The sequence below is a fragment of the Propithecus coquereli genome, unplaced genomic scaffold (assembly GCF_000956105.1).
Source record: "Propithecus coquereli isolate 6110/MARCELLA unplaced genomic scaffold, Pcoq_1.0 Scaffold35, whole genome shotgun sequence".
NCBI lineage: Eukaryota > Metazoa > Chordata > Mammalia > Primates > Indriidae > Propithecus > Propithecus coquereli.
This window is the reverse complement of record NW_012149174.1, coordinates 2,823,675-2,834,668: the sequence shown is the minus strand read 5'-3', so window position 1 is coordinate 2,834,668 and position 10,994 is coordinate 2,823,675. Positions and strand designations below refer to the sequence as shown.

The window sequence follows — 10,994 nt, the reverse complement described above, 5'->3', positions numbered from 1 at the left end:
CAAAAAAAAAAAAAAAAAAATATTTTGAGCAATAGCGGCTTTAGTTTTAATAAGTGATTATGACTTTCTAGTAATTTTTTAAAGGAATAATACTTATCATTTTTATGCTTTCCTGTGTAATGACAAAAAAATTATAAGGTTAATTACTTTATCATGTACTTCTTGAGGATCTAAAATTGTACCTGACCTATAATCCTGTAGTAGTTTTAAAAGCATTGCACTCTTACTTCTGGAGGAAACACATAAATTGTATTTTGTAGATGGTTATGGAGCTACAGCTTTAAATATGAAGCGTGATCCTTTACGTATTAAAACCAGAGGAGAAGAATTTCCACTGACTCTGGGTCGGGATGTCTCTGGCGTGGTGATGGAATGTGGGCTTGATGTGAAGTACTTCAAGCCTGGAGATGAGGTAAGTTAGGAAACGCTGCTATTTTCTCAATGCAGATTTCATTCTTTTTCTTTTGGAAGTATATTCCATAGTGTTGATCTTTTTTGTTTTCAACAAATGTACTGAGCTTTGGCTGGAACCCTCATTTTCTTGGTTCTATTATTACATTTTTCACAAACAATTCCAAAATAGCTTGATGGTACTTGAGTTTTCTAAATTTAGTGCTTAAGAATTATGAGACTTGGCCAGGCACGGTGGCTCACGCCTGTAATCCTAGCACTCTGGGAGGCCGAGGCGGGCGGATTGTTTGAGCTCAGGAGTTCGAAACCAGCCTGAGCAAGAGCGAGACCCCGTCTCTACTAAAAATAGAAAGAAATTAATTGGACAACTAAAAATATATAGAAAAAATTAGCTGGGCATGGTGGGGCGTGCCTGTAGTCCCAGCTACTCAGGAGGCTGAGGCAGAAGGATTGCTTGAGCCCAGGAGTGTGAGGTTGCTGTGAGCGAGGCTGACGCCACGGCACTCACTCTAGCCAGGGCAACAGAGTGAGACTCTGCCTCAAAAAAAAAAAAAAAAAAAAAAAATATTTTGAGCAGGCCGGGCGCGGTGGCTCACACCTGTAATCCTAGCACTCTGGGAGGCCGAGGCAGGCGGATTGTTTGAGCTCAGGAGTTCGAAACCAGCCTGAGCAAGAGCGAGACCCCGTCTCTACTAAAAATAGAAAGAAATTAATTGGACAACTAAAAATATATAGAAAAAATTAGCTGGGCATGGTGGGGCGTGCCTGTAGTCCCAGCTACTCAGGAGGCTGAGGCAGTCCTTCTGCTTCAGCCTCTCGAGTAGCTGGGACTACAGGCATGTGCCACCATGCCCGGCTAATTTTTTCTATATACTTTTAGTTGTCCGATTAATTTCTCTTGTATTTTTACTAGAGACGGGGTCTCGCTCTTGCTCAGGCTGGTTTCGAACTCCTGAGCTCAAACAATCCACCCGCCTTGGCCTCCCAGAGTGCTAGGATTACAGGCGTGAGCCACCGCGCCTGGCCTGTTCCGGTTGCTTTTGTAAAATAACTCATTCAATCCCCCTGAGGTAGGTACAGTTAGGCCCAGTTTACAGATGAGGAAGCCAAGCTATAAAGAAGTCCCAACAGCTAATAAGTGGTGGAGCCAGGATTAGAGCTTCGGAGATTAAGGTCTTTCTGGTACTCTTAAGTAGTCAGTAAATGCAGCAGGATATACTGTCATCTGTTTCCAGTGTGGTTTGACTTGATAAATCCATAATCATACTAAGTAATAAATTTACATCATGTGAAAATAACTCTTTTGGTTGGTGTATTGCCGACTTGTGCTTTTTTCCAAGGGTGGGGTATGTATGAGGGAACGCTCTCATGCTTATCTTTATTGGTGGGAAAACATCTGTGTCTCTAATGAAGTTGTATGTGTATGTGTGTGTTTCAGGTCTGGGCTGCAGTTCCTCCTTGGAAACAAGGCACTCTTTCAGAGTTTGTTGTAGTCAGTGGGAATGAGGTAACTCACCACCCCTGCTGAAATCCCATTTGAAGGTTTAAACAGAGGCTGACAAATATCTCTGAAATAATTGGTTGTTTTCAGTTCAGGTTAACCTTTGATAGGCAGTTCTGAAGAAGCTGAGGGTAGGGAATAGGAATTTTTGAGAGATTAAAAAGTATTTGGTGTTATTTAATAACACTGCCTGCTAAAGTATTTATCTTCGCCTCATGGAGTTGGATTTGGAATGAGATCTAGAACCCTGCTGTGTTTCTTGGTATTACCCAGTATAAATAGTTGAAACCAAATGTATCCATTGGAAAGTATGGATTAGTCATCAACAGAGGCATGGAAGTATCAAGCTGTTTTGAATAACTCTAAAAACAGGAGTCTAATCAAATATAGTCAGGAGACCTGACAATTTGAATAGAGAGGAGGGGGTTAACGTTGAGGATATTGGCTACAAAAGGGAGTGCAGGAAGGGGAAAGGGGTGTTACTGAGATTAGAGGAAGCATAGAAAGATTACAGTCCAGAAAATGGGAGTAAAGGAAACAACTGATCTTAAAAACAAATTAGAATGTGTTTATGAGGGTTCAAGGTTTATTTGGATTTATTTCTGGGTATTGTCAGGGCTAATGGGATTATTTAGTATGGTCTTTTTATAAACAATGAAGTAACTGTATCTACTAATATAGCATACAAAATATTACTGAACCTCTGTGAGGCAGATAGAACTATTTGGAGAATATTCCTTAGCAATAATCTTAGAGTAGGGTATGCAGTACACAGTGAGTCTGGAAGAATTTTATAGATTTATCTATGAAAATACAGTTGACACTTGACCAATGCAGGGGTTAGGGATGCCAACCCTCGTCGAAAATCTGCATAAAACTTTGGACACCCCCAGAACTTAACTACTGGTAGCTTACTGTTGACAGGAAGTCTTACCAATAACATATAGTCAATTAAAACATATTTTGTGTGTTATAGGTGTTCTGTACTATATTCTTACAATAAAGTAAGCTATAGAAAATAAAATGTTATTAAGAAATTATAAGGAAAAGAAAATATATTATTCATTAAGTGGATCATTATAAAGGTTTTTATCCTTGTAGTCCTCACGTTAAGTAGGCAAAAGAGGAGCAGGAAGAAGAGCAGTTAGTATTACTGTCTCAGAGGTGGCAGAGGTGGAAGAAACTCTGCATGTAAGTGGACCTGCACAGTTCAAATTCGTGTTGTTCAAGGGTCAACTGTGTTCAATTCGTGTGAAGGTACATGTACTTAATTGTGTTGATAGGTTTGAAAGTCATTACTTATTTTTGACTGTTATCTTTAAATCTAGATCTCACACAAACCCAAAAGACTTACTCATACTCAAGCTGCCTCTTTGCCATATGTGGCTCTCACAGCCTGGTCTGCCATAAACAAGGTTGGCGGCCTGAATGATAAGAATTGCAAAGGAAAACGGTAAGTGTATCAGTGGTGGCATCTAAACCTCCTTTCTTTCATTCTGTAAGTTCTTTGCAGTAGATTTGTCAGAGCATTGAAATGGGGATCATTTACATGAGCTGGGTTGTGCTGACATTTGAAAACAATTTCCAAAGAACTCTGAGTCAGTTTGCACTTTCATAACCTCATTCTGTTGATTCTCGGCCCAATCAAATGAGAATTTTTAAACTCAGATGTGTAGATGGGCTATAGGAGTCTGAACCTTCTAAAATACTACAAAATTTTGCATGTGAATCTCTGGGAAGAAGATCCATAACTTTTATCAGATTCCTAAAAAAGTTAAGAATTACTCTTTTCAGTTTCTGAAGAAGGATGTTAAAGCAAAGGTGTTTTTTTCTTTTCCCTACCAAGAGTTGTTCTCACACTTGCCTATTTCCATGAAAACCAGATGTAAAGGGACTGCAAGACTCTATTGAGTATTCTTGAGTTCTCTCAGGCTCAATGCTTGATATCCTTTGGGTCAAGTCTGATTCTCCAGTGCCTTGAATGTATGCTCATTTGAGGTAGCAACAACATAGTCACTAGAAATGTCTCAGATGTACTTGAGTTCATATTCCAGATTCTGCCGCTTTCTAGCTGGGTGACCCACTCAGTCACTTTTTTTTTAACGAGTTTTGTTTTGAGGGTTAAATAAGATAACACACATAAAACTGGTGACACAGGTTATGGCACATGGGAAGCTACTATTAACGAGGCGATTATAATGTTCTTTGTATTTTAGAAAGTTGACATAGAAAAAACTGATTTTGTTTTTTGGTGAGAAAACCAGGTACTAAGAAACATTTAATAATTTTAAGGAAGGAAAGAGCCGTAGATCAAATCATAATTGAAATAACCTAGTGTGTTTTTTTATTACTAAGATTGTGTAGGTAAAATAACTAAAGTCTGTTATTCTTTATTCTCATTGTTGTGAGACATTGCACTTTACATTTAATGTGTTGGGTGATAGAACATTGAATTTAATAAAAGTTTAATAGCTGTATTTCTGAAAGCATTGTGAAGGCTATTAATCTAATGAGGTGCTACCCTTCGTCTTAAAATTCAAGGGAAATATTTATTCTAAAGGTCAACCTTGTTTATTTTTTAAGCAGTTGTGGCTTATCTTTCTTGAAGTTGCCATTTTGGTAAAACACTTTGTTTAAATTAAATTATTTTCGACCACATAGATTTTTCTAATGGTTTGTCTTAGTTAATCTTGCAAAAATCTTATTCAGGATTTTTAGACCTTTATTATTATTATAGGCTTGGCAACATTGATGTTTTATTGTGTTGTTTTGTTTTCTTTTTTCCTTTAAAAACATTAGATTTTCTATACCTGCATGGCTATATGTGCACTATGGTTAGAGAGTTCTGATTCCTTTTGCTGCTTCAGGGCTCTCTGAGCATACTTTCAGTGTACTGTAGGGAACAATTTAAAGACAAAGATCTAGCTTCTCTTTTCAGATACATAGGTGTGAACCTCCAGTTTGTTGTTGGCTTTGTGGGTAATTCTTTGGTACTCTGTTATCTTCTGTTTAAGCAATAATGGCCTAGCTAGGAAATTGGAGCCCTGGGCTCTACTCTCCACTCTGCAATTAACTAACCAGGTGATCACAGGCTATATATTTATGGTTTCTTTGCAGTTTCCTCTGTGTTACTGAGGGTAGGACAGTGTAGGCTGTGAGAAAAGCTTTGAGAAGTAAAAAGTTTTATACCTTACAAGGTGATGATATATTGAGTTGGTTCTGCGCCACATGTTAGCCACATGTTAACCAAACTGTAGTGAAATCCATTGGAAAGAGCCTCAAAATTCACATAATAGATTTCTGCCACTTTCCCGCGTACATAGTGATCTGTAGGATGCATTTGTTCTGAGCCATAGTGAGACTTTGGTATCTTAGTCCATTCAGGCTGCTATAACAAATACCATACACTGGTGGCTTATAAAAAAACAGAAATTTATTTCTCACAGTTGTGGAGGCTAGGAAGTTCAATTCAAGGTCAAGGCACTGATAGATTTGGTGTCTGGTAAGGGCCAACTTTCTGATTCACAGATAGTGTCTTTGTGTTTATTTTCACATGCTGGAAAGCGTGAGGATCTCTCTGGGGTCTCTTTTATATATGGGGGTACTAATCCCATTCCTGAAGGCTATGCATATGACCTAATCACTTCTCAAAGGCCCTATCTACTAATACCATCACCTTGGGGGTTAGGATTTCAACATAATGAATTTTGGTGGGACACAAACATTATAAACATTCAGAACATAGCACTTGGTACTTGGAGCTCTCAGAAATTTCAGTTTACTGAAATTACTACACATGGATTATAATAATGGCCTACATCTCCAACTACTTATTTGTGAGAATCACAGAAATGTGAGCACCTTAAAATATTGTAAAAATGCTTTTAATGAGGAAATTATATGAGATTTTATTGTACTTAAACTCAGAGGTTCCAGTGTCCAAAGTGGATTTTTTTCAATTTGACTATTCGTTGTGATTTTTGGGGCATATTTTGGCTTCCCTAAGCAATAATTAATCTTTTTCTGTACGTTATTGGCATTAAGGCATACTTTAGTCTACACAAAGCAGGTCAGTGTTTGTTATCAAGGACTAACAGTCTGTTTTTTCCAACCAGTTAATTTAATAATAATAATAATAAAAAAAAACTAACAATGGCAAAAACATCTATTAGCACCTTAGAAGGTTTTATAGGATTTCTTTACAACAAACAGCTTTTTTGAAATTAAGACAGAGCTTTCTAAGGGTTCAATGGTGTTTACGTCTTTCTTCATTGTTATAAAATTATACTTCTATAACAACTAAGCATTAGCAAACCAAAGGGATTATTTAATCTTGATGTCATATAATATTGTCATTTTGTTAACACATTGATATCACTAGAAAATGGCAAATGAAATTATTTCCTTGTTGTTAATATCAGCCCATCCATACTATCTTCGTAATTTATTCAGTGGGAACACATAGATAACTTAGGGCTCTTAAGATGAATAGAAATTTTTTAAAAAGTTGTTATACCTGATATTTTTTTAATATGCTATAAGCTGATGGTTTTATTTATTGGTAGTGCCATGGGTGCACTTGAATATTTCATGGTGTGCCTGAAATTCATCTCTAGCTGGGAAAGTTGTACTTCTCTCTGTTTGACAGAAGTATTAGAAAGTGTTAGAAGTTGAACTATTCCTCCTCCGCAAAATAAATTTCACTTTTAAATTGTGTACACTTGAAGCTCAATGCAATGAATTTAGGAATACTTTTCACTGTTTCTTTTTGAGATTAGGCTTTATGATGGTAAAATTTTGTTATGTAAGTGTAAATTAGATGTCTGATTTATTCTGTTTATTGAATTAGACAGGCTCAAACTTAAAAACATTGGATTTACCCCCTACCAATATGCTTATATTGAAATTAAAATGACTGCCTTGTAATTACAACAGCTTTCTTCTTTCAAATGCCTTCTGTGGCCTATTGTTTACCCTGCCACCCTGTACCTCCTCACTCACCATTTTTACCACCTCTGTGGAGTTTGGGTTTTCATTTGCACCTATTACATGGTTAGATCAGTAGGGGGAAGAAGAAAGAGATCCCTGCTATTTACTTGCATGAAGAAATCGGTGGGGTTGAGGGGAAGAGGAGAGTGAGGGTAGAGGCTCTGGCCTGGCCTGTGTGATGCAAATGAATCTTCCTCTGTTCCAGGACCTATTTTCAGGGAGCCCCAGAATGGCTTGGTTAAAGGAATAGTGGAAACTTCACTCCTGGCAATTTGTGTTTTATACAATGGTTTTCCGACTGGGACAAGTATTAATTAATATCTTGTGAGGTTTAGAAGTCGTTTGCTCTTCAGTGCACCGTAATCTAGCTTCTACACTTGCCTTTCACCTGCAGCTGCCCTTACTGGGGTCATAGCTGACTAAGTTGCCAAGCCCAGTGACATTTTTCAGTTGTTATTTTAATCTGACTTCTCTGAAGTATCTGGTACTGTTGACCAGTATCTTGGTACTCATTTTCTGTATGGTTTCAGGGACATTAGACTCCTTTAGTTTTCTTCTTGCCTTTTTGACCATATCTTATCATTTTTAAAAAGACCCCCCCTTTTTATCCAGCCCTTTAAAGGTGCTGTTTTCCCAGTGTTTCCCTCCATCATTCCTCTCTGTCTCTCAGGGTTATCTTCATCCATTCGCAGCTTCTATTCGTAGTTTAGTGACTTACAATATTTCTAACTCTAACTTCTACTGAGTTCCAGTTTGATGTTCCTTTGTATCTCAAACTCAACTTGTGCAAACCAAAACTTACCAACTACCACCCGACTCTTCCTCTGTATTCCCAATTTCAGTTAATTGTGATTTACCTTAAGCCAAAAGCTGACATTGTTCATACACCCTGCTCCTCACCTTCCACTGCACAACTCATTATTGTCATGTCATATAAAATGTAGGACTGTTGGAAAACATTATTCCAAGTTTGACAAGTTTCTTTTATGTATAAGCTGTAAGATTTCAAGGCATTTCAAGTTTTCTTCTGTAGTGAATATGCCTAAAATATTATTTTAATTGACAACCCTTATTAACTAATTTGTTGTTAATATCTTCCCTTTAGTGGTATATTGTAAGTGCTTACAACTTTTAATTGGAAGACTTTCCCACTGACTAGCTTCTGGCTCTCTCTGTCTTAAACCTTGTTTAACCTTATTTCTCCTGCATTACTCACATGATCCTGTGCTGGGTGGCGGTGGTACCCAGTCTTTCCTTAATAAAATGTCATAATGCTAAGGTGAGTTAACTTTAGTGAGAGGTAGGAATATTTCTGTTTGTTAACCAGAACAGCTAGCAATAATTTAACTCTATGCCGAAGTGACTATGAACCACATCAGTATTTACCACTAAACCCAAAACAAATGTATTTCCAATTCAACTTCCCTTTCACCAAATCTAGTATCACCTGACAAAAGGGAAAGTATGATGAGAGAGTATAGGAGTGGAAAGAGACAGCAATCTTAACTGATTGTGGTTAGCATATCTTTTGCAAATTTTACAAAAACATATGTCCATGCAAATGTGTTGCTAGGGCTCCTCTCAGGGTCTTGTGTAAATGGAGGGCTTTAGCTTCATTGTGTAAGCTTCAGCTTCATTGGTTCCATGGTAAATCCTTCTCTGACTATGCTACAGCTCTCTCTCATCTATTCTGTTGTCACCCATTACAAATATTTCTTCCTTCTCTCTGCTTCTGCACAAGATTGAAGGAACCAGTGATTTGGGATGGTTCCCACTGCATGTATCCCACTCGGGGAGGTACATTCTCAGTACCTCTGGTTGGAATTCTGAATACATTTCAGGTAACAACCATTGTTATCCTGTGTATAAAGTTCTTGCTCCATTATAGGTTAACCAAACCTTTATAAATGGTTAACCCTGGACACCTTACCAAGATAGATAAATAGCTTTGTTTTCATGGGGAAATGTGTATAAATTTCCATCATCTAATTATACATGAGCTCTTTTGTAAATTGGGAAATGTCAACATGAATTACAGAGGCTTAGAAGAAGGGGACACACAAACTTAGGCTGTCTTGGTCTCATTTGGTTGATCTGTTTTGTAGCTCTGTTTTTCTACTTACTCAGAAAAGTTACTCACTTTAGAGAGTAAACTTAGCATAAACTTAGTATGCTAAGATATTTTGTTATCTTTTACCAGTTTTTTTTCCAGATTTAACAGTTGTATTTGAAGCTGAAAAAATGAAATACATTTTTGGCATCATCCTTATTTTTTTTAAAGACCATTCATTTCTACTGATGGAAGATTTAGCCTTATTTAAATCATCTTTGTTTCTAAGTGATTAGGGTTTAATAGATGACACTCTCTAAGCTTGTGATGTGGCTTTCTTCCCCCCATAAGTAAGTGGTCTGAAAGAATCATGAAGGCCATATACTTCTAATGTTAGAAAGGTAGAGAAACAAAAATAGAAGTTTAAATTCAATTGAGAGTGCCTGCTCCTTTTCGTTGACTCCTAGAGTACACCTTTGTTGTTATGATTTCATAGGTGATGAATCTGAGGCCTAAGGATTCCATTAGAGAGTTGAGACTAGAACCCAGGTATCTAGATACCCAGCCCGGCCATTCCAAGGTTTCTAGGGCCAAGCCAGAATGTAGAAATTTGAAGATGATTTTCTACCTCTGGATCTCTTGCTGTTTTATAGCCTGTTTCATATATTTTTTATTTGTAAGGCACTTAAGGTTTTGATACCCTACCTTATTATAAGATTGTAATACTGAAAACTATGATTATAGAGGACTTAGGTACCCAAATGCTAAATAAAAAGAGTGACTCAGTCATGGAAAAGAAGACAATATAGTTTTAGTACCTTAATGTATGTTTAAGAAGAATGCAGAGCAAGTTAGATCTCACCTGTGAGCGTGGAGAGGCAGGTGTCTCCCTACCAGACTGCAGCCTCTGGGGGCAAGCACAGGGCCCAAGTCATCTCTGCTTCCCAGGGCAGGAGCATCGCCACTGAAAGGTGGGGTGTAACCAACTCGGTGGCCCTCATAGCCCTTGAGTTTAAGAATGCATAAGCAGTGTCATAATTATTCATATTTTCCCCATGTTTTTTATATCTGCCACTAGTACAAGTTCTACTGCCTTCAAAAGAAGCTCTATATGTGTACTTAATAAGTAAGAGAGGCATGTGATTAAAAACCTTGGCAATTTTCAGTTAGAGTGCTTTTTGCAAGTATTTCCTGGGCACTTTATATAAACTGACAAATAATACTGCACACATTTCTTCACTATAACAAATAGGCTTCTACTTTGTGATGTTTGAATATATCGTGTGGCCTAGCAAGCTAGGTAAAAGTATTCCCACTGTGTAGCACTTCAGTGAGGGGCCATTGGTAGGTAAGCAACAGCGGTATTTTCACTTTGCAGTAAAAGTACTTTGAAGAGTACAAGAATAATTAGTTCGGCCACAGGTTTTCAAACCTTAGAGGACGAACCAACTTATTGCTGGCTTGAAAATTTATTTTGCCTGCTGTCCTTTTGGGGACTTTCTTTGTTTGAAGAAGAGTATGGGCCCTAGTTGAATCGGCACAAAATGTGGAGTTTACGGGCCCAGGGCATGATGTGTCCCAGGGGCTTCTTTACAAGTTAAGAGCATTTCACTGGGCCTGTTCCTTGTCTCTTTTGCACTTTGGGGTTGCCATCAGGTGGCAACATAAGGAACTGAAGCTGGCTGCTATTGCAGAACCACTCCTGTCTGCCAAGCCCTGCTGTGAAACACATTTTTGCTTTTTTATTTGAGGGAATGAGGCTGCTTTGGATGAAGAGTTATGGAGAAGAGATGAACTGACAATAATGAAGTCAAAGATGTGTCAGACAGTTAGGTCTTGAACCAGCCATTATGTTTGGTATTCAGCATTCACAGGGAGAGAATTAGAAATTATTTTCAAGCTTTTCTTTACTGGAGGAAACTTTAATATAGTCTTTCAAGTAGTCAGGTGATCCCCTCACTTGAGGTAGTAGCAACTATTGTCTTGACTGTAGGATATAATGCTGATTGGATGATTTTTTTTTTTTTTTTTTTTTTTTTTTTT

General features: G+C 37.7%; 1 protein-coding gene across 2 annotated transcripts in view; it reads left to right on the top strand.

Moving 5' to 3' along the window:
* RTN4IP1 (reticulon 4 interacting protein 1) overlaps positions 1–10,994 on the top strand; it is a 50,766-nt gene that overhangs the window by 5,982 nt on the left and 33,790 nt on the right. For both annotated transcript variants that reach the window (XM_012651167.1, XM_012651168.1), the window contains exons 2-4: positions 261–412; positions 1,850–1,918; positions 3,241–3,365. In XM_012651167.1, coding sequence (XP_012506621.1) covers positions 261–412; positions 1,850–1,918; positions 3,241–3,365 — 346 coding nt within the window. The remainder of the gene's footprint in view (positions 1–260; positions 413–1,849; positions 1,919–3,240; positions 3,366–10,994) is intronic.